The sequence below is a fragment of the Sturnira hondurensis genome, unplaced genomic scaffold (assembly GCF_014824575.4).
Source record: "Sturnira hondurensis isolate 20B ecotype Veracruz unplaced genomic scaffold, ASM1482457v3 Scaffold0004136, whole genome shotgun sequence".
NCBI lineage: Eukaryota > Metazoa > Chordata > Mammalia > Chiroptera > Phyllostomidae > Sturnira > Sturnira hondurensis.
The window spans coordinates 49671453-49695985 of NW_028076767.1; the positions used below are offsets into that span (position 1 = coordinate 49671453).

At 38.4% G+C, this 24533-nt stretch overlaps 1 protein-coding gene across 4 annotated transcripts in view; it reads left to right on the forward strand.

The window, feature by feature from the left end:
* The window catches only part of GRB14 (growth factor receptor bound protein 14), a 133117-nt gene extending 116680 nt beyond the window's left edge, over positions 1-16437 (forward strand). For all 4 annotated transcript variants that reach the window (XM_037044572.1, XM_037044575.1, XM_037044573.1 and 1 more), the window contains 8 exons: positions 1178-1288; positions 1482-1577; positions 7298-7378; positions 12227-12343; positions 12433-12505; positions 12648-12735; positions 14724-14817; positions 16063-16437. In XM_037044572.1, coding sequence (XP_036900467.1) covers positions 1178-1288; positions 1482-1577; positions 7298-7378; positions 12227-12343; positions 12433-12505; positions 12648-12735; positions 14724-14817; positions 16063-16209 — 807 coding nt within the window. In that variant the 3' untranslated portion in view covers positions 16210-16437. The remainder of the gene's footprint in view (positions 1-1177; positions 1289-1481; positions 1578-7297; positions 7379-12226; positions 12344-12432; positions 12506-12647; positions 12736-14723; positions 14818-16062) is intronic.
* Positions 16438-24533: the final 8096 nt, after the last annotated feature.

Sequence of the window (24533 nt, forward strand, 5' to 3'; positions counted from 1 at the left end):
TTCATCGGATCGAAATACCTAAAAACAGTGACACGTAGAAATCAGTGACATACATAGAAGTTCCCGCTGTACCAGCCATCAGGGACAGCATAGCCTGCTGGTAAATGAGTGAAACTTCTTTGGATTTGGATGCGAATTGGTTGCTCAAATTGCTGAATGCTCTGTTTCATTTCTCTCATCTTCCTCCCTCTCCCTCTCCCCCTCTCTCTCTTTGTTTCTTTTAGAACATTACTAAATTTCAGTACATGTGAATCACCTGGGAATGTGGTAAAAGTCAGGTTTTGATTCAGTGGGTCTAGGGTAGGCCCCGAGATTTTGTGTTTCTGACAAACTCCCAGGTAATGCTGGTATGGTCGGGAACCGTGCAGCTAGCAGCAGGGTTTTGAAGAACAGGCATATTTTGGTCAGTTTTGATTATATATTCAACCCCGGAATTGAACACTTCTCCAAGTTATTAACCTATCACAGAATAATATGGCCTAGTGATTTCCTATGACCAGTTCTAAATCTCATGGATTTCTCCAAGAAGAAATAACTTCATGATTCTACTTTGCCTTGAAAATCAGATACATCCCACTGCCAAGTAATTTCCCTGAGCTCACCGGAACAGGCTTCCTTCTTTCAGCAAAGGAAGATAATCGTGTCTCCTGTCTCGTTGCTTGCTGTGGTGTGTTAGGCAGTACACAGACGTGAGGGACGGCTATTTCCAAATGAAGCGTGAATCATTGTCTGTGTTGCCTTTTTCTTCTCTGACGGCTGTGGAGGCTTAACCCATCCTTCTTCCTTTTAGAGAACTGCCATTATTTGAAACCCAGAAAGGAAAATATTTTCAAAAGCCATTCTTTCTGTCTTCTCTTCAAAATCCTTGAAATGGTGGTGAGAGGGAATAATTTTGGAATAGGAAAGTGGGTTTTTTTTGGTATATTGGAAGTTAAATTATAAACAAGTTCTCAAATTAAATTATAAACCACTTCTCAAATTAAGTGATATGGTATCAAGCACCTGGTTATTTAAGAATGTAGTATCTCAGCTTTTCTTCCCATTTGTTTCTGTGACATTATTTGGGATAATTTTTTTGCCAAGATATGAATTATGTAATATAATAGAAATACAAAATCAATACAGCAAAATAGGTATCTGTGTCAACACTCACATATATATATATTTTTTTTTAAAGGAACCCCGGCATTTGCAGTTTTTCAGCGAATTTGGCAGTAGTGATATTTATGTGTCACTGGCAGGCAAAAAAAAACACGGAGCACCAACTAACTATGGATTCTGCTTTAAGGTACAGGCTTAATATTTTGATAGATGAATAAAGCAAGCCTCAGCCTTTTAGGTAAGCTTGAGTTTCTTTTAGTTTCTTTTAAAAAGAGACAGCGTTCTCTTACACATATGGGAGAATTTTAGTGGCTTTTATTTCAACAGGTGTTACCTTCAAGATATGCATTAACGATAAACAATGTGCTGTGGCCTTCTAGCCTAACAAAGCGCGGGGGCCCCGAGACCTGAAAATGCTCTGTGCAGAAGAAGAGCAGAGTAGGACGTGCTGGGTGACCGCGATTAGATTGCTTAAGGTAATCTCACTGCAATCGTGCACTTCTATTAAATGCTGGGAGTAGCGTCGAGGTTTGAAAATAGCTGTATTTCAAAATGCAGAGATTTGCCTTGAGTCTGTGTGGGTATGTGAGTAAGAAGTAAAATCACCCCCACCTGGCGTGTGTATTTTACTTTTCTCTAAAAGATAAACATTTGCAGAGGAGAGTGGAATAACTTAATTCATTTATCTTTTTTGTGTGGAGTATTCTGCTTTTAGAAATGTTTTGATTTTAATTTTACCTAAGAATATACATTTATACCCAGTAGAACTGATTGAAAGTTCTCTTGTACACGACTTAGTGTGTATTTTAAAAAGATTGCCATCAATCCATTCCTTATGAAGTATGTTTTAAAATGTGCCCACCTGGATATATATCTCTAGTGCAGTTGTTTTGTGTTTCATTTTGCATTGTGTAAATTGCTTTCTATTTTAAGTATAACTCAAATTATTATGTAAAGTTCACTATAGATATATTATTAAAGCATCTACCTTGGTGTTAAATAGAAATTACAACTTTCATAAGTATAATTTGTGGGTAAACATTTTCAAAGGAATAAGGATGTTCTAAAGATAGGTAGATAGGGAAGGCACAGAATTGATTTCTTCCAGAATGTATAGAAAACATTTATATTTGAAACCTATCTGCTAGTAAATTTAACACAACTTTAAATTTAAAATTATAAAATTATTAACTATTTTTTTCTGATGAAGGGCAGAATAATCAGAATCAGATTAGTTGTCATATCAGGTTTGGAAGAGGGTTTTGTTTTTTATTCTTTTAAATTGAGGTGAAATTGACATAATATAAAATTAATCAGATTACCATGAACAACTGAGTGCATTTGGTATATTCAGAGTGTTGTGTGAGCACCAGCTCTGTCTCACTCCAAAGCGTTTTCTTGCCCCGGCCCTTGCTCATTGTCCTGCCCTTTCTCAGTTGGTTACTGCATCACCCCCATACGCCAGAATTGCGGGTTTGGTCTTCTGTTTGTGCGCATACAAGAAGCAACCAATGAATGAATAAATAAGTAAACAACAAATCGCTGTTTCTATCTCTCACAAAATCACTAAGTAAAAAAATAAAAATAAACTATTTTCTTCACCTCCAAAGGAAACTGTACCTATTAAGCAGTTATTCTCATTCCCTGGCATACACCAACCTTTGTTCCATCTCTATGAATTTATCTGTTTCATACAAACAGAATCATACAATAGGTGACTTTTTGTGTCTGGCTTCTTTCACTTAGCATAATGTCTTATGGTTCATTCACACTGCAGCATCCATCAGTAGTACTTTATTTCATTTTACAGCTGAATAATGTTCCACTGTATGTCTATGTATGTTAAATAAGCAGTTTATTTTTCTGTTGGTGGGTATTTGCATTGTTTGTACCCTTTGACTGTTATGACTATGGTAGAGAAAATGCCTTGAGGTCTCTGATTTTCTCTCCCCTGCCATCAGAATTGTGGGAAGCCAGGAGAGGACATGCTCTCCCACCTTGTTGGCCAAGTCTCCCTCCCTTCCAACTTGGGCCCAAAGTTAGGACCCAGCATGGAAGCAGGTGGTAAGCCCACTTCTGGAGATTAGTCTTTCAGCAAGTCTAACACACCACTGACCTCACGAGGATACACTAGTATTTTTGTGTGTAACTAGAAAGAATTGTGCCAATAATATTATGATATGATACTTTCATATTACTTATAATTTTTATTTTCATTTAGTTAGATTTATGTAGACCTAGATTTTCATCATTTATCAATTTTGTGTATATACATAGAGATATACACATATATACAAATATATGAAAATATGTGTGAAATAAGTTAGTTAAGGTATCGTTAAGCTTTTTTATATTCTAAGTCTGGCTTTTCTAAATCATTTTCACCTCAGAGTTAAGGATATTCGTATTTTCCACAGACTATCGAGCTATATACTCTCAAAATGTTTGGGAAAGTTGAACCTCTCAGATGGGCGCCTTGCTCTGTTCTGTGGGGTTGTCTCTCTAGCCACTGATATCTCCTGTGCAAGGTTTGATGCTAATGATTTCTCAATCACACCCATCTCATTCGGTGACAAGCTGATTGGTCCATGGTGCATATAAAATGCCACAGATTATAAGTCAACTGTAAAGATACTAAAATCTGAGAAGTGTGTGTCTAAGAACTTATGATCATTTCATATACAGAATGCTTAGTTTCTGGCAGGTGGTCCCCTTCTTACTTTTTTCTCTCACCTGACTCTCCTCAAAGCCACTTGCGGGTCATAAATGTCCAGTTTCAACATGCTCAGTTACATTAGTTTTCTAGAGCTGCTATAACACGTTTCCACCAAAGTCATGGCTTACAACAGTACACATGTATTACCTTACCCTCTGTCATTCAGAAGTCTGAACGGGGCCTTCATTGGCCTGAAAATAAGGTAGCCGCAGGGCTGCATTCTCTTTTGGAGGGCCAAGGGGAAACCTGTTTCCTTGTCCTCTCCAGCCTTAGTGGCCACCTAGATTCCCTGGCTCGTGGCCCTTTCATCCTCCCTCACAGCCGGCAGTGCACACTGAGTCCTTCTCACACTGCTGTAGCTCTGGTTCTTTCCCTTCTGGCTCCCGCATCTGCTTATAGGGCCCCCTGTGGATACACTGGATCCAGCTGGGTAGTCCAGGTTAATCCCCTTATTTCAAGGTCACTTGATTAGCGCTCTTAATTACAGGTAAACTTAATTCCCCTTTTCCATCTAGGCCTAACATAGTCATAGGTTCTGGAGATTCGGATGTGGGCATCTGTGGGGGCCATTATTCTGCTCCCACATTGGTGTTCCCTATTTGTTTCAATGATGGTAAATCTTTTCCAGTTGAGGCTAGGGAGGGAGGCAAGCACCAGTGAGGACCTTTATCTTGGGGCCAGTGAGAAACCCGTGAAGGGTTTCAAACAGGAAAGTAGTATGACCTGTTGTATACTTCAGAATATCCAGATTCATGAGCCTGGACTTGTCAGCATAGACACACCTGAGACACGCTACTAGGCGACTGAGTTGTTTTTCCTGGCAGGTTGTCACTGGGGCACCTGTTTGATCCCTGTGGCTGGTGTGACTGGGGTCACCTGGTGTTAGAGGTATCTTTGGATCCTCACCTTTGGTTGTCTGTCATGTTACTTCCAGAGTTTACCGTTGCACAGTAAGCCTTCACTTAATGTCCTTGATAGGTTCTTGAAAACTGCAACTTTAGAAACAATGTGTAATGAAACCGGTATATCAAAGGCTAATTGATAAAACCAGAGTTCAGTTTCTATGGTATACTTCTGGTCAGATAAACATCACTAAACTTCTAAATACAGACATTAAAGTAAATGTGAATTTTACATCATTTAAGAAAGATGTATAAAAATAAGTGATAAAATGATTTTCCCATCCTTTCAGGGTTGAAGGTAGCAGAGCCCCTCCCGGCAGCTCAGGGCACAAGGCAAGACCAACTGCAGACAAGACGCCCTTCCGTCACAGGCACACTCACATGCACTCACTCAGATGGGACAGTGTAGACACACTTGTTCACCCCACATGCACATGTTTGTGATGTGGGAGGGGACCAGAGTCCCCAGAAAAAAAACCCACACACGGGGAAGATGTGCAAACTCCACACAGACAGTGGCCCCAGCTAGGAGTCAGTTCTTTTTTTCTCTCATCAATGTTTTAATCAAATGACATTATTCAAGGACTTGCTGTACTTAGTGAGAAGAAGCGGGGACAAAGTAGTCTGGGTTATGTTGCCTGGACTGGAAATACCCTCCAGTTTTTATCATATACTACTTTTTAGACATAGCCTCCCCCAAGAATGTGGCCTCTTTTATTTTCATTTCCCTTTTGTTTTCATGTAGCATCAGATGGAGATACTCCTGTTCTCTTTGGAGAAATCCCAGTTACGTACAGAATCAGAAAATCTGAGACTTAGAAAGGGCATTTTGCTTATCCACAGTGTCCTAGTTACCTGTCTGCTTCCCTTTCCTTCATTAAAACTCTGCTAGCTTTACTCAAATGCATTTTGGTCCCTTCTCTGCCCCTCCATAGGGACAGGGGGATGATAAAGTGACCCATGCCCTACCTCTTAGCCAGAGTTAAATGCCTACCAAAGACCTCCAACAGCACAGAAGCAACTGGCCAACACCGCAGGTACCAGGGACAATACATCTCTGAAGAAAACAGTCTTATTAGTTGGTAGCAGGCTTTTCACTGCAGATAAATAAAAGGTGGCCAAGCAGCGTGGACCTTGTGACAGTATTGGTTGGAGGTTATTGTATATTCTCCAAAATGAACTTCACTAGGAATGGAGCTCCTCTGTCTTCTTTTTAAAATTATTGTAGGCCTAGAGTTTATTTATAATAAATTTTATTAAGTCTCATTAATGTCAATCAAACTTTAAATCAAAAAATAATTTTCTGAAGTTGGGAAATAATTGGATAAAAGAAGTCAACACAGAGAATTTTAAATGAGTGTGGCTTTATATTCAGGTTGAAAGCAGAATCTTAAACACAGTGACTTTCCTCGCCCTGCTCTGATTTTCTGCCTAATTACCAAATATATCCAGTTCACTGAAATCGTTTTTAAGGAAATAGTCTTTAGTAGAGAAACAGCTCTGTTGGAATATTTAAATGGTATTCACCCTAAGGGTAAGATTGGTTTCCATGATGTGTCTTTTTTTTTATATAGGACCTGCTTTTAATAAGTTCAATAAGGCTCCGTGAAATGGAGAGAATTGTAGAGTATAGCAAAAAAAAACCCAACAACAACCCCAAACAACCAACAAAAACAATCAAACAGAAAAAAACTCTTTGTCCCATTGGTTTCCTTTTTCTTTTCCTTTTCCTTTTCCCCCCTTTCTTCCTTTTCTTTCTTTTATTTTCTTTCTTCTCTGTACCAAAGTGATTCAAATTTAAGGGGGTTTATCTTCCAGTTTCAGATGGGGACCCCTGCATGTTAAGTCTGCTCATAGCAGTTGGTATTCTTAACGATTCTGAAATTAATAATCTGGTACTACAGTCTAGACCCATTTTCTCTTTGTAGCCTGGCAGCCCAAGTTTTTTGATGCTACCTCCTGAAAGTAAAGATGCTGCAGTTCTTATCTACTGCCATTTATGTTATATTTCGTGACCCTTTGTCTGAACTCGGCCTCATTCCCCACCATCTTGATTTCCCTGAATTTAGAGCCAAACATGAAACAGTGTCACGTAAATGTAATGTTACCAGAGGAGGCTGACATAGCGCCCAGTGCATGGATTTGCTAGAGACAATGTCATTCATCAACCAGTCATTGAAGGTTATGGTAAATTTTACCTGGTTTTGCTCAGCATGTGTTTGCAGAGTCTCTGTACCACAAAGCCTGGCACTTCTTCCCAAGTGAGCTTTTTTTATCACTAGGTGATGTACCCCTCCCAACAATGGTGCTGTTGGTGCTGAAAACAGTGTATAGAAATGTCCTAGGGAGGTAGACCTTAAATAGTGGGTCCCAAAAAATCCCACTATTTTTAAATGTATCAATTTAAGGCCCCAAAGGTTTATCTTTCAAAAATTTTGTTGCTTTAACTTGTTTCAAGGAATGCTTATCATTTTTATTTTTTATACTGATGACGTATAATGAATGATGGTGTTGCTTTTCGTAAATTATCCGTGTAGTAACAGTGGTGGGCCTGTGTCTTTGTTCCTTCGTTCCGCAGTACGGCATGCAGCTGTACCAGAATTACATGCATCCGTATCAAGGGAGAAGTGGCTGCAGTTCTCAGAGTATATCGCCCATGGTAAGGACCATAGTTTGGACCTGTACTTCATTTTATGTTTACATTATCTTAATTTGCAGTTGCAGTACATTATAATGCATGTACATTCTTTCCTTTTGATCAAATAAAGTGACTCGGGCATCATATTACCTGAATGTTATATTGAATTATTATTTTTTAGAGTTTGTATGATTGCAGCCTATGAAATAAAATCATAGTAGCAGAGTATACATGAAATATCTAATTAAAATAGATAGCTATATGATAAAGAAAAAACTTAAATATTTGAAAGAATTACATGAGTCCTTTTATCTCATTACGACGTTTGAAGATTAGATCTTAATAAGATAATATATAGAATATTTTTCATGGGGTTGTAGATGTTTTCTTAATTATTGGTTTTGATTATGGGTTTATTTATTTAATTTAATATTAATTCTGGAATTGCCGTAGCCTACTGTAAAGATTTGGAATTTTACAAGCTGTACTATATATATGTAAGCTTTTTTGCATTCTGGATTTCTAACAATAAAAAATTTAAACTTCCAGTTCCTTGACAAGCAGACTGCTCTCCAGAAAATCCCCAAACTGCCAGCTAAAATACAGGCTATGTGTTGTCTTCAGTGTAGCGCCGCTTCTCAGATATATACTGGGCACAACTTGGGTATTGATTACCAGACACACGCAGACACATTCTTCTTTAGGACCTGATTTTAACTTTCTGTACATTAACACAAGAACTTAATTTTTAAAATTAAACTTTATGTTCTGCTAATTTGCTTATGCTCTTTAGTATTGAGTATATTAGGAATTCAGATGTTTGTGCCTGTGTTACAAAACAGCTAACACGTTGCACTTCCACTTAAGTTAAAAATGTGCTCCTTGAGCCTGTGACCAAGGAAGGAGCATTTTCCCACATGTAATGTAGCAGATGAGAGGCCGAGTTCTAGGAATGAAGCATGAAATACTGTTGATTATGAAGCCTGATAGACTAATATGGAAAAAGAACTCCAATCCTTTAGTTCTGCTGCTTTAAGTTATGGAAGAGTAACTTTCTCATCTTTGTATCATACTACTTTTAAGCCCTAAAATGAGAAACGAATGTAATGAATTTTTATAAAAGCAATCACTTCAAGGTATTTTTATAACTTGTCAGCTTATCCTTATCTTTCAATCTATATATATAGAAATAGTAATGAATTTTATTATCTTAATCCTTTGCTAAATCCTTCTGCATTTCTTTTAGAATCTAAAGTTATTGGGATGAGCATATTAATGGCAGTCATGCATTTGAAGGCAATTGTTTAGTGTCCTCTTCCTTCATCATAGGAAAAATTGTCATAAACAAAGAACTTTCTATTCTCATCACTGTTATTAGCATACAAGTATGGTGTTATTCTTGACTATTCCCATTGAAAGTGATCCTACTATTGATCAAGATACACGTGACAGTTTGGTTAGTGTGTAGCTTTCCGTGTTCAACACCATGTATGGGAAAATAACACTTGCTGGGTGAATCTTATTGAAAATAGGAATTGAAGGAGGTGGGCTGTAGGTGTCCGTGTGATGAGGACCTGTCTGTTCTGTATGGCAGTTGTCATGATCAGAAAGCAGTTGAGATTTTAGCTCTGTCCTCCTTAATTTCCATGAAGGAAATTAGGAAGTTTAGGGGAAGTATTTGTATTTATTTTGGTGTCTATACTGAATCCCACTCTCTAGATTATTGTGGAAGAATCAGTGACCTATATAATGGATACTAGTGCCCCTCACCTGCCTCTGCTGGTTTTCACTCAAGCACTGTGTTCAGTGCAACGTAGAAAAGTTAGTGTAAAGGAACAATATGATTATCTTCTTCAGAGACACTTTGAGAAAGGAAATGAGAAAAACACATTCTCACGCTGTAGTGAACATGGTAGTTACATATAGCACGTAACAGCCACCACTGTGAGCCTTTGAAATGAAAATCGTCAGCAGGTATTTCAGGAAGCCAAATATAATTAATTGGTTCTTTTTAAGGCAAACGGGTGATTCATTAAAAGGAGCATCTGTTAATATGGTCCTGGATGGAGTGAGGGGATGGGAAAAGAAAGTCTACACGAATTCTTACTCTGCCTCACTTTTGACCCTGACCTAAACATTCCATGCCACAGTTTCTTCCCTGTGGCCCCCACTCTGTGGTACATAACAGAGCCCTAGATAGAGCCTGCCTGTCTCTGCTTTTACCATGCACTGTCTGCGTGACCTTGATGGAGTCACTGGTGTCCTGCAGTGTAAATTATGAGGGCAGTTGCATAATTTCTAAAATCAATGTAACCTCTGATGTCTGGTTGCCCTGTATGAAGTTAATGAGAGAACAACATCTGAGAAAATTGTATGCCCTCTTGCTAAGGAATACACTGCAGCTTTATCTAGATGTTTTTTTTTTTTTATGGGGTGACAGAGAGCGAATGGCTACCAGTTGTCACTCAGCCTGAAAAACATTTTATGTCCACTCAGAGTGACCAGATCTGATCTCAGTGTTTGGCTTGGATAATCCAGACTGTACCCAGGCCTTTCTTTCTCAAAGAAAAGAGGCATGCCCTTAAAATTGTGGACCCTTTTTTTAAGGTTTGCCTGTTTATACCAGTAGAAGAAAGAACTAGAAATATGGACAAATACTTTGAAAACTACACTGATTCTGAATGTTATCAACATTGCTTTTCTATGTGAAAGAAATTGAGCTGAAAATGACCTTTTGAGTTCAAGTCCGATTTTGCTTCACTTTCATTTCTTTGTCCACCAAAGGTAAACTATTAATTTTTTATCCACCGCCTGCCATACAGTAGAAAATATTTACTATATTCTCGTGTCTCCCTCTAGTGTAGTTAATGTAGCAAATGAAAATACTTAATTTGTGCCCTGACTGGTGTGGCTCAGTGGATTGAGTGCTGGCCTACGAACCAAAAGGTCACTGGTTTGATTCCCAGTCAGGGCACATGCCTGGGTTGTGGGCCAGGTCCCCAGCTAGGGGCATGCAAGAGGCAACCAGTCAATGTTTCTCTCATACATACATCAATGTTCCTCTCCCTTTCTTTTTCCCTCCCTCTCCTCTCTCTAAAAAATGAATATATAAAATAAAAAAGAAAGTACTTAATTGTATTGTAGATTCCTCACTTATGTCAAGTGATTACGGAGCATGAGATCGTGTTTTACATTCTAGCCTATCATATTGTAGGCCAAAACAAACAGGTTACATTTATTTATTTATTTTTCCTAACAGTATTTTAATGTTATTAGGAACTCAAGATTACAGAGTCTATTGTGGCATGTGAGGTAGAGATATTATAAGGATAAGGCATCGTTATGATGGAGATTAGTTACTCTGTGGTGTGGGCAGGTGGAGGCTTTCCCTTCAAGTTCGCAAAGCAAAGGTATGGCCAGCTGGTACACAGCCCAGCACAGAGGATCACAGGTGAGAAGGGAAAGTAAGGTACAGCAGCAAATAGAGATGAACAGAGACAGCGTCTGTCCGGAAAAGAGCAGCTGTCAGTTATTTAGGCTCCTGCAACAAATGAAGGATTGTATGCTAAATCTCTGGAAGTAAAGGTGAACCTTAATGAGATTCAGTAGCATGATTTGAAGAGCAAATACCAAATACGAGTACAGTGCAGGATGTGGTGATAAATGAGCCCCCACCCCGATTCTTTGTGTGCGGATGAGGTTTCAGGCACCCTTATGACTGGAGACTGTTAGGCTGAGTTAGAAATGGCTGAACTCTTGTGGAGAGATAGAGAGTGGTTTTAGCCGTGAGTCTCCTGATGCACATTGGCTCCTCATTGACTATTAGCCTTCCAGTTTTGGTTCTGCTCCTCTGTGGACGAGTAGAGAAGAACTTAAACGTTGTCCATTGTCCATAGTTTTTGAATTTTTTTTCTTTTGGAGAGACACTCTTGACTGGAGATTTTGACAATTGTCTGTTTTTAAGATGCAGGACTTGGGTGGCGTACTTCTTAACAGGTTGCTGTGAAGTGGAGCCCTAAACAAACAAAAAAATAAAATTAAGTCCAGGTTTTGGATATTTTATTTTCACATTCAGAAAATACGAACACAAAAAGTAACTGACAAAAATTATTAATAAAAAATTGTTATTTGTTTAAAATTATGTGTAAACATGTCTTTTATCATTTCTTTGTCATTGACATACTTTCGCAGCCCTCATTTTGCCATGATTATTCTCACAAGATGAAAAAATATTCATGTATTACATTACAGAAAATGTAAGAATATGGAGTTATCTGAATTATTTCACTAAATTTGATTTTCTAAGTTAGATGAAAGTTGAGGTGGTAAATGTATAAAATGCATACTGCAGTTCTGTTATGAAGTGCGCAGTATTTCTTTCTAAAGACGTGGTAGAAGTCAGTTTGCTATAGCTTTAGTGTATCATGAATGTTAATAAATTGCTGCTTCACCATTAGATAGATTTGACATTTAAGTGATAATTGGTGATTCTCAAAGCGTAATAGAGAACCGAGTTCAGAAGTGATGGATCCTTTTATCCACGGGAAGGGCTAAAATGCCTTTCTGAATTGGTGTCTTCCTGTTCTACCAGGAAATGTGAGGAGAGGGTTGTTTTAGGAGAAGGGAATGCTTACCTTGAAAGGTTTTAATCCCTTTGTTCAACACTTAATTCATTGACCTTAACTAATAACTGTGTAATTTCTTTAACCAAACTATTTTATGGCAGAATGTGTATTGTTAACATTTTAATGTCCTGCTAGCCACCCGAAGGTGAACCACCTCCTAGAATGCAAACATATTGCCAGCAAAGCACTGCAGTGTAACTTCAAATATATTTTCATGGTAAAAAAATGTGTTTTTTTTTTCCAGAGAAGTATATCAGAGAATTCCCTGGTAGCAATGGACTTCTCAGGCCAGAAGAGCAGAGTCATAGACAATCCCACGGAAGCCCTCTCGGTTGCCGTTGAAGAGGGACTCGCATGGAGGGTACAGATGGGCTCCTGTTCTTTCAAGAGTTGTGATTTGAGTTTATTTCTCTCAGAAAGCTGAAATTTGTTCTTCCCTTCTTTGTGCAGAAAAAGGGATGTTTGCGCCTGGGCACTCACGGCAGCCCCACGGCTTCTTCCCAGAGCTCTGCTGTGAACATGGGTATGTCGGCCTCCTCGCCGTGCCTGGGTGGGTGTGCATTCCGATGTAGTCACTGAGGGCTTATGGTAGTAGAAAGTTCGTGTATCATCAAACTGGGGTCATTTCGTACAAAGCTTTGTATTCCTTCACCCTGTTTCTTCAGCTATCCACCGCTCCCAACCTTGGTTTCACCACAAAATTTCTAGAGATGAAGCTCAGCGACTGATTATTCAGCAAGGACTTGTGGATGGGTAAGTTTGATTTTGAATGATAGTGATTTTTATTTCTGCTATGGTCAGTAATTACTTATTCAACAACACAGAGTTTTGGCTTTGACTTACTAAAACAGGAGGGACTTTGTTCTGTAAGGATGGCTGCCAATATATCCTAGAAATATCTATATAATACCTGTTCCACTGTGTATGGTTAGTATTTGTGCATAAATGAACAGATAACTAAATGGGGTGCTCTGCTCTTAACCGATAATCACTAATATCAAATTTTGATGCAGGGTATGTTAAGTAAAAAGTTGCTTATGTATTTAGACTTTCCTCTTTTTTCTTTCTGTTTATATTCCAGTGTCCTTTTATCTAAATTTAAAAAACTTGAAGTAATGTAAACCTATACAAAGAGTCCTTGACATTTTCTCATGTTATCTTTTAGGGGGGTACCATAGAAGATACAGGAGAAATATAAAATATGTTATGAACAATTTATAATCTAAAGATTTTTTTTGTCCACGTATTTCAGATACTTGCTATAATACTGACTACATTCTTTTCCCAAGTACAATACAATTGACGAGGTCGTTTTGAGGTTTGGATGAGACATGGGGCTAGCATCAATTTAAACAAGAGGGATGGGCTCTTATATCTTTCAAGGGTTGGCTTAAGAAGATGACAAGATTTCAAGGTGATTTAATACTGACATTTGGAGAAAAATGCATCTTCCCATGGAAGATTATTAATAGCAAGTCAGAATTTCAACTAGACTCTAAATAAGAAAAGATTTTAATATGCTTCCCTGCATGGGGCATGGTCTTTTTAGATATAAATTTGGACATTCAGCAGAATCACAGTCTGATGAGACTAAGAAAAGAAATAAACCAGGAAAAATAGATAAATGTTTTGGGCATCATAATTTCCCTTCTTTCTGAGCCAGTTTTTGTAAACTGAATGAAATAATTGCACAAAGAATGATAGTATCTTTACTTTTTTAATTAAAATTCTTTTCTCTCGTATTTCTTTGGAAAGAAGTGATGATGCGAGGCAGGCCACTAGGTGGTGGTGGTGACTTACTCGGGAATGGGAGTCAGGTACCGCTTCACTGACCAGTGCAACTCCCTTCCCTCCCATCTCCCAGTGATGCAATGTGGGGATCTCACACAGCGTAACCGAAGTGGATAATCTCATCAGACTTCTGTGCTGGCTCAAATTTGGCTGCCTCTTTGCCCAGGCACACCGAGATTAGCACCGGAGTCACCACTGGAGCCTCTGCAGTCCGTGTGCCAACAATTAGTGCAAAGCTGGTTTTTCATTGTATTGCCAGTAAGGGTGAATCCACGCCTGGCAGCACTGTCCCCGTAGGCCGTTAGGCCACATCTTGTTTTACTGGCTTGACATCATAAAGGTTTTTCTGCTGCATTTTTCACGGTTAAAGAACATGCTGTTTGGGTGTTTCTTTACCTTAAAACATTTTGCTCAGGCATTTAATAAATGATTTCAGGTTTATTTTTTTAGAACATATTTATTTCTCACTTTCTGTTGTATATGTAACAGTAAGAACCAAAAACAAGAAAAAAAGGGGATCCAGAAGCGGTGGTTAAAAATAATTTTCTTTTAAATAATTTTTTTCCTTCAGGGCCTAATATGACCCAGAAGTTAAAACAGCAATATGCTAATGTCCCATTCTCTGTGCATAATAGTTACATGTAAATACTCAATTTCTCAGTGGAAAAAAGGAGACAGCACCAATTATTGATGCCATCGTAGCATTTATATGGGTTCTTGTAAACAGTCTTGCAAATGGGCTACTAAAATTAGCATGAAAGACAGTTTTATAGTAGAAGGTAATGTCATACCATATTGCTTGCCATGTTGGATAATCCCATCATGGAATACACAGAGCGAGAAAACTGGCTACATTTATGTCCGTACGTTCTGGTTTTGTCACATGCTGTATTTCTATGAAAACCAAAAGTAAATGTGGAAACATACTGAAATTCTTTCTCTTTTTGTAGAGTTTTCTTGGTCCGGGATAGCCAGAGTAACCCCAAAACTTTCGTGCTGTCAATGAGTCATGCACAAAAAATAAAGCACTTTCAAATTATACCGGTAAGTAATTTGTGATTTCACATGCGTATATTAGAGGTGATCTTGATATGTACAATTTTGGAAACTTTGGTTGTCTCTGGTTCTTTCGTTAAATATAATTTGGGAGTTTTTTGACCAGAGTTAAGTTTGGCATAAATGGTTTTATGAGTCTGAATTAATGTAAGAAGTACAGGAATTGTAAAAATTAAATTTACTTTTCCCATGAAATTTGATTTAGCAATATCATATAGACCTCATGCCCCTGGTTGTTAAAAGGCCACTAAAGATTCTTTCTCCTGAATTCTACTAGCAATTCTTTAAAAGCCATTATTTTAGATCCCTTTCTTCTCTGTTGTCCCAAAATGTGTTTTGTTTTGTTTTGTTTTTGCTTTTGAAGTTTTGTTTTTCCTCATTGTGGATAGATGCATAGGTGCCCCAGAACTGGAAATTGTTTCAACTATTTTGAGCACATTTAAAATTTTTTTATGATTCTGCTTCTGAGTGGCACAACTTGCTTTTGGATTTTTGTTGCTTCTGCTGGTGTGTGTGCACATGTATGTTTGGTGTGTATGCATGTTATCAGTATATTGGAACCAGGTAGTGTGGAATAGAGAATTATTCTACTTTCAGGAAGTGTGACATGAGATTGCTAAATTACTGGTGTTTCCTTTTGAATGGACTCTTTTTGGAATAACCCAAAGTCCATATGAAGTGTCTTCCCTACTTCATTGATTATGGGAACGGTGTCCCTGGCACATATGAATTGCTTCATGCCAGGAGAGCTTACTGACATGACAAAAAAGAAGAACTCTGTCAGCCCATTAACATAATATTTTATTGCTTCAGAATCAATTTACTCATACAAATTATGTGAATATTCATTTTTAATATACTAAGTGAGCCTGTTAGGTAGACAACATTTAGAAATGGAAGTTAATGTCTGTAAGTGGGGTCATTAATGCACTGAGTAGCTCAGCATTCTCACTGTGTATTGATTCAGAATAGTCATACTAGTCTAATTAAAGAACACTGAAGAACTAGACGTAGAGAAAGTATAGCCACGTTGCTTATACCAGGATCAGATGATATTTCCTTTCAATGCAAGTGAGGTTATGAAAAAGAAATTGGCATGCCATTCATTGTTTTTACTGTCCTTGAGTTAGTTAGCTTGAATTTGGGCATATAAAGATGCAGTATGCAGTAGAATGTGTTTGGCCTGCTGGGTTGTTTGCCCTTCTCACTAGCTTGTTGTTTTTGCTCTTGCAGGTAGAAGATGACGGCGAAATGTTCCACACCCTGGACGACGGCCACACGAGGTTTACGGATCTGATCCAGCTGGTGGAGTTCTATCAGCTCAACAAGGGTGTTCTTCCTTGCAAGTTGAAACATTATTGTGCTAGAATTGCACTTTAGCCAAACCAGAAGTGACTTGTTAAACTTGAAGAAGAAGGATTTAAAGGAAAAAAATTAAAAAAGGAAGACCATAAAAAGGGTGAAAGCATTGCCATGGTGAAAAGAATCTCTTTCACCTTCAAGTTACAAAAAATAGTTTGTGCATTGATAATAAGCGAAGATTTGGATTGCTGTTCTATCCATCATTTAAAATTCAGTAGTTAAAATTAAACCTCAGAAAAAGAATGATTTGGTGTGTCCTTGTGTGATTTTTACATTACTATATGACTGACTTCAAGTATGCATATTTTAAACATTTTTCTGTCCTTACTGTAGAGGCATTAGGATTATCAACTCAAAATATGAAAAAAATATTGGGTTCAAAATGAATTATTTGAGGACTGAGTTTAAATTACAGTACGTTTCTTATAACTTAAGAACTATGATTAAAAACTTGCTCTCAATTAAAAGAAACTACCCAGGATCTGTTAATAAAACTAAAAACTAATTTGAATTATGTGTTTTTTAAGCTTACTGTAACCTTAAAATCAAATGCTATTCTGAGGTAGCAGCTTAAAATTATTTTGAAATATATTGATTTTTTTCAGATAACTTTTATTACATTATTAAATTATTAATTATAATATAGTATTTTCACTGGTATTACACCTCTTAGTGACACATTATTCATTGTATTCTTTCCATTCACTTAATAATTGACTGGAATTATCTAGTTATGAGTCTCAAGGATAGGTTCTGAGAAGTGTATCAGGCACTTTCATCACTGTGGAAACATCACAGAACGTACTTACATAAACCTAGGTGGCAGACCCTACTACACACCTAGGCTGTATGGTATAGTCCGGTGCTCCTAGGTGACAAGCCTCTATAGCATGTTACTGTACTGAATAGTACAGGCAGTTGTAAGACATGGTAAGTATGTGTGCAACACAGTACACTGTGACATTAATAACAGCTGTTATTCCTACCTCCTCCTCATTAGGAGGTAGGAATTTTCCAGCTCCATTATAATTTTATGGGACCATTGTCATATATGCAGATCATCAATGACTGTATTCAGTGCATGAATCTATTAGTTTTTAACAAAATGATCAAAATAGAGAGGGAGTTTTTAAAAAAAGATTTTATTTATTATTTTTAGAGAGAGGGGAAGGGAAGAAGAAAGAAAGGGAGAGAAACATTAGTGTATGGTTGCCTCTTGTATGCCCCCTACTGGGGACCTGGCCCACAACCCAGGCATGTACCCCAACTGGGAGTCCAACTTTGACCCTTTGGTTCACAGAATTGCACTCAGTCCACTGAGCCACACCAGCCAGGGCTAAAGGGACTTTTTATATCAATAACTTACATATGCTTTCTTGTGGCATATCATCTATGACAGTGTTACATTGTCACCTTAATATTTTATATTTGCCCTGATGCTGTAACTTTATGAAAGCTACTTAGATCCTTACTACACTACTAGATCACTAAACCAATTAAAATTGGTACAATCCAAGATTCAAAAATCTATTAAGATCCTAATAGATAAGTTTGTGTTATTCTTTTTGCTTATCCCCTTCCCAGTGTCTTATCCAGGCAACATCAGTACAGAAGCCAAAGACTAGAAGCATGAGACACTGACCTCTCTTATCTCCTATTTGAGATCATCTGGGAAGGTTTTGTTGAGATCCTGTAATTCTGCTGTTCCCACTTTCCATGGGCAGGATATTTATTGTTTTTTTAAGATAAGAAAAACAAAATATAAAATAAACATTGAGATCATACAAAATACTGCCCATTTCCTCTAATTAATCCTTATAACAACATTGTGGTATGGTTAGATTTTTTAAAACTATTTCAGAACTGCATACTTTAATCTTAAATGTATACATTTTTGATAACAGCATGTGAAAACATTATAAAATGCTAATAACATCAATTGCTGGCAAATATTGGTGACATTTTTTAACTATTTCATTTTTAGCTGATGCAAACCTATTTTCTTAAACACTGAAACTTAGCACACTAACTTGATATAAAATACCGATCTGGTGTCTGTAAAGGCTTGGAAGACACATACAACCTCTAAATGGAGGAGCTATAAGAATATTCCTGAGCACTTCTGATTTATTTTTGATTTATCAAAATACTTTGTGTTTGGAATTGAAATGTGTTTTCTCATTTTGGACCCAGTTCAAATCGACAGTATCAGAAAATGTAGTATTTTAAATACGGGACTCTAAATTGACCAATTTGTGCTTGTCTGTTATTTGTGCCTCTGACTTCATTCATAATCTAAAGTTATTGTGGAGCCAGATTTTGAACATAATTGTTTACTTGGATCTTAAAGCATGAGTCAAAAAATTATTGAGGAAAGTTTGACACTAGCCTTCCTTTTTCCTTCTGAGAAAGGGGTTTGAGTGTGTGTGTGTGTGTGTGTGTGTGTTTAAATCTAATATGAAATCAAATCTGGGACTGTCAGACACATTTATACAGTATTAAAATGCCTTTCCAAGAAAAATGTGAATTTCCTTTGAATTATTTTTTTGTTTATTTTGATTTAGCTATGTTCTGCTATCTTGCACGATTTGGGATAAAGATTAGGACAAATAAGCTCTGTTTTTTTCTTTTTTCTTTTCATATGTTGGAGTTTGCATGCTTCATTCTCCTAGAAAAGAGCAAACCCAGCAGACCAACCTGGCCTGGGTCATTTTACAAACTGTGTGTGTGTGTGTGTGTGTCCATTTTTTTATTTAATTATTGTTCAAGTACAGTTTTCTGTCTTTTACTCCCATCCCAGCCCACCCCCACAGTGCTGTCCACCTCCCTCCCACTTCCACCCCCCTTAGTTGTCCATGTGTCCTTTATACTAGTTCCTCTAAATCCCTCCCCTTTTCCCCCGAAATTCCCTCCCCTCTCCCCTCTCGTCACTGTCCCCCTGTTCTCGATTTCAGTGACTTTGTTTTTATTTTGCTTGCTTGTTTGTTTTGTTGTTATTTTCCCGTTAAAGGTGAGATCATACGGTATTTGTCTTTCAACACCTGGCTTATTTCACTCAGCATAATGCTTTCCAGTTCCATCCATGCTTTTCCAAAGGGTAGTAGCTCTTTCTTTCTGTTGCATAGAATTCCACTGTGTAAATGTACCATAGATTTTTGATCCATTCATTTACTGATGGGCACCTAGGTTGCTTCCAACTCTTGGCTATTGTAAATTGTGCTGCTATGAGCATTGAGGTGCATGGGTTCTTTTGGATTGGTGTTTCAGCGTTCTTAGGATATAATCCCAGGAGTGGAATTGCTGGATCAAAAGGCAGGTCCATTTTTAGTTTTCTGAGAAAATTCCATACTGTTTTCCACACTGGTTGTACCAGTCTGCAATCCCACAAACAATGGATTAGGGTCCCCTCTTCTCCACAACCTCTCTAACAACTTGTTGTTTGTTGTTTTAGTTTTACAAAATTTTTTTATATGGAAAAATTAAGTAATTATTCTGAAACATTCAAGAAAACTAATCAAACAAGATAAAAGTGATCAGGAGTGTTTCAGTCAAAATGCTGACTCGCTTCATGTGTGCCCTGACTGTATATATGGTATTTGTATTGTGGTAGTGATATCAGACGGTAGATTTTTACTTTTTTGAAGAAGATTGTCACTGGTCATGGTTACAAGTTGGTGTTTCAAGTTGGCTCTACTATTTAGAAAGTTCCTCTCTATTGCCAGAGAAGTTTAAGCTTTTTTGTGCTGTAGGTCTCTCTAGCACCCTGATAGAATTTATAGACCTTATCAAAATGTCTCTAAAAGTCTAAAACAATTAGAATTTCAAAGCAAACTAATTATAGAATCATAGCTGTAATTGTATGTGTGGGTGGACCTCTGGGGAAAACTTGCTGTACTGTGTAACTTGCCGTTTCCTGGTCGTGTTGACTATCACCCATACAATGCCTCCCGTGTTTTGTGTTCTCCAGACAACACAGTGGGTGATTCTTGGTCACCTTTACCCACACTAGTTGGGTAAAGAGTAGTACTTGAAATGCAGAGCTTTTATACTAGCTTCTTGTGGGAATGTATCACCTCCTGCCAGCCCTGGCTCCCAGTTTTAACTGTGACATTTAGGTATGCTGGTAACGGGGGCACTGGTTGTAATGTCTCTAATTGCATATACCTCATGCCACAAATTACAGATGTGAACAAGAGAAAGGCCAGCCAACCGTGGCTGAGCATATAACTGTACTCGCCCTGAAGTTCATTGCAGAGATCCTCCAACTTAATTAAGGTACCCAAGTAAATTTCTAACCTGCATAAATAATTGTTTCTGCAGTTGGGGTGTCATGTGACTAGTTTTTTATTCCAGTTCCCTTTATAATTATAAAAAACATACCACTTCCTAATTTAACCTCGCACAACACACAAGGCACTAGAAACTGGAGTTAAGATTATAACTCTGGAGTGGACTTTGTGGACTTGCACCCCAGCCCATTACATGGCAGATTTGCAGACTTGGTTGAATCAGTTTCTGCATGTGTGTGCAAGAGAGAACACCATCATCATCATCATTCACTTCCTAAGCTGTGATGAAATAAAGCCAACTGTAAAGTAGCACATGGTCTAGATCTTAATTGATGTGTTTTTCATTACATCAGTGCTTCTACATTTAGGAGCCCACCTTCTTGGGATATTATTGCCCCTTCTGCCACTGAGTGCCTTTGCTCTGCCACCTCTTGTATACCCTTCCTGCTGAGAATAACACAATATACATTATATGTTGTGCCTCCGCCCTAGTTTCAGTCTTTCCTGTAAGACTGCTTTTATGGAAGTAGCCATAGTTACGGCGCAGTGGGGGAGAGTGCCCCACCTGTGGGGACTACGTGGATAACTACTTACCTGTGCCAGACCCTGCAGACTCCCCCACTCTCTTCTTGCTGATTAAAAATACGAAGTGAGCTTTGGGATTCTCACACTTTCCATCTCCCTCCCCTGAAGTAATAGTGATTGACAGATGGGAAATACGTGTGTATTATGTGCTGTTACATTGGCTCCCACCCTCAGTGACTCGGAATGAGTGATGACATCCACCAGGTCCCACCCTCAACAGCCCCGCTTGGCTCCTGTGCACCCACGCCTATGGTTTCTTTTACGGAGTTATTCCATCTGTTTGTTCTTCCTTTTTTCCCTGCTGTCTTCCATGTCCCCCAGCACTATGGTCTTTTCCACAGAATCCTGCCTTCTCATGATGTGTCCACATGTGGAAGACGAAACCTGCTTTAGAGATCCATGCCGGTGCAACTCAGGAAATGGGTGAATGCGTGGCTGAGTAGAAAAAAATGGAAAAGACTACTAGGTGATTGGTGCGTGTCTGAGAAATTAATAAACTTCCACGTAATGAATGTGTCCCTGAATTCTCCCCTCAGAAGCCCCTGCGATGTGAGCCATCAGATTAGGAGCTAAAAACGATGTTCGCACCTTGGGTGCTCATTAAGTTCATTCACTTCAGTGTGTATCGAGTGCCTGTTATTTGAAAGGCACTCTTAGAGATGCACATTTGAATAATAGAGTGTAGATATATAAGTACCTGTCCTCAAAGCCAGGGTGGGTAAGTGTTTCCTATAAATACAATGGGAGAGAAACATTGGCAACAGTTGCTGAAAGATGGAAGGTGGAAAACAGCGGGTCCCGAAAGGCCTATAGGAGTTACATTCACAAAACCTTGCAGAAAGAACTGTACAGTGTCATCAAAGGGACAGTGGTGATGCCAGGCAGCGTGGAAAGGGCGTGGGTTGAATGTAAGGGTTGTCCAGCAGATGATAGGTTCCCTGTAAGTGAAGTAGATGGGGCGTTGTGACAGAGAAGGGAGTCAAAGGCAAATAGCACTAGAAAGGCAAGCTCCTGCTGCATGGGGTAGGGCTCCATTGCTTGGCACGGTGGTTTACAGTTTAGTTAGGAAAAGCCAAAGTTTCCTCAATGTGTCACCCCATTCAATTTTTACCTGTTGAAATCAGGAATGGGTTTTATTCGTCTTGTTAAGCTCTGCCCTGCATGTTGAAACCTCTCAGACGTGTCTATTGAATGAATGAGTGAAAAAATAGAAGTACCCTGATGAAGTCTGGATTAGAAGGGCAACTGCATATAAAATGAATAAGGATGTGGAAGGGAACCAAAGGTCAACCCGTCAAGAAGTCATTGCTTTTGGCAACAGGAGAGTCTGCTCTAGAGCCATGAGCATGAAAAGAAGGATTTTATGGAGGAGGAATCATTAATGATTGAATGATAGGGACGAGGGAGAAGCAATGGGAGGAGTAAAAAATATTTAGGTTTAGAACCAGAGAAACCCGGAAGACAGTGATAATGGAGAGGGTGAAAATGTGATTTTAATGCATGTTGTCAGAATCCTTAGAGAAAGAATTGGCTTTACTCTTTGTATTGGAAGGTGAAGCCTACAGACTTGACGCTAACAAAAATAAATGCAGAGGATTTCGTTTTGCACGAGGCAGTGAAGAGTTTGGGCGTGGAAGTGAAGAATGGAGGTAGTGAGAGAAGGAATCAAGAGCCCTAGCAAGATGGAGGAAGGCTGGAAGCTGAGGGGAAAGATGGCCGTTGAGAAAGTCTGGAGACTAGGTGGCAAAAAGACCCTTTTTAAGAACCTGAATATTGAGTATATATTGTTTAAGGACATTTGCTCTGTGATTCTACATTTTCCCAAACCTAACTAACATAATGTCATATTTGTTTTCTCCACTTAATGTAAGGTCCTGGCAAGAAATGACTGTCTGGTTCATGGTTGTAGCCTCAGGACTTAGCAAAGTGTCTAGAATTGATATTAAATGTTAATACAGATTTGTAAAATGAATCAGTGCAACGATTAGGAGGAACAGGATACGAGGTCAGTTTTGGAACTCCTAAATCTGGAGTCCCTGTGGGACATCATGAAGAAACTGTCCTTGGTCTTTGGAAGTATAAATCAATTTATCTATTTCTATCTATTGGTCTCCCAATCTACCTACCTACCTACCTATCCATCATCCATCTACAATCTGTCTGGTTTTAGACATAAGATAAAAATCAGAATTTAGATATACCCTGTGGTCATTTACCTAAGCTTGATCATCGTTTTGCTTTTACTCCACCCTTTTTATTTTTATTTTATTTCATTGAAAATTGCTACTCATTGAAAAATTGGTTCCCATGCAATTCAGTTGAAAATCAACTGAGTTCCAATAATTCCTACCTGATCTTCTGTGCCAGCGGAGTGGAATCCCTTCACTTCCATTTCACTTTTGAAATGGCTGAATCTCAATACTCAGCCAACCTATAAATTCAATACAACCCACATCGAGATCCTGCTGGATTTTTTTCTTGATATAATAATTCTAACTTTTAAAACAATGTACAGTTCTGAGTTTTTATTTTTATTTTTTATTTTTTTATTGTTCAAATACAGTTGTCTCCATTTTTGCCCCACCACTCCTTCCAACCCCAGCCATCCCCACCTCCCACCCTTGATCTGCCTTTGGCTTTGTGCACGCACGAGTCCTTTATACATCTGACCAGAAGAATAAACATACAAGAATAGCCAAGACCACCAGAAAATGGTGGTGTTCTTACCACAGGTATTATAACGTAAATAACAGTGATTAAAATAATTTTAAAATTGGTTTTGTTGTTTTGATGACTCACTGGAGGAGAAGAAAGCTACTTTTCCCCCCAAACTTGAGGGAGCAGAGACCAACATTGTGATTGCAAACATCTGAGCTACCCTCACACATTTGTATGCTACGCATTTGAAAAGAGGTGGGGAAACCTCGTGTTTTAGGACTATTGAGAGGTAATAAAAGCTAGATTACCCAAAGAGGAAAAAAGGGATTTTTGTTTTGCATAAAGTGGAAATAGCCTAACCAGAAGAGAGAAATATAGTTTAGCCAAAATTGAGAAGCACGTGGTTGTTAGGGGGTTTCCTTGAGGAGCACAAATCTGTGGCCCTCTTCTCCACAGCTCTGTGGGTAGGTGAATAATTGGAGAATGTCCAGGATAACAGACTCTTAAGTATTTTGTCTTTGAGAGCAGAGACAAAGGCTTCTGTGGCAGAACCCAAAGTCAGAAAGAAGTAAGCAAGGGTGACCTGATGTCAGAACAACCATGACAGCTATCTTCATTAGTAAAAGGACCAAATGATGCTGATTGCCACAGAAAAGATCAAGCCATGGCCCACGTTACCTGGGACCATACCTTGGATATCCATAAAGGTGAGATTCATTGCACTCAAGTGTCACTCAGCTAATTTATATTGCTTTAAAATAGGAAAAAAGAGAAACCAATGAAAGAATCGAGAATATGCACACGTTTAGA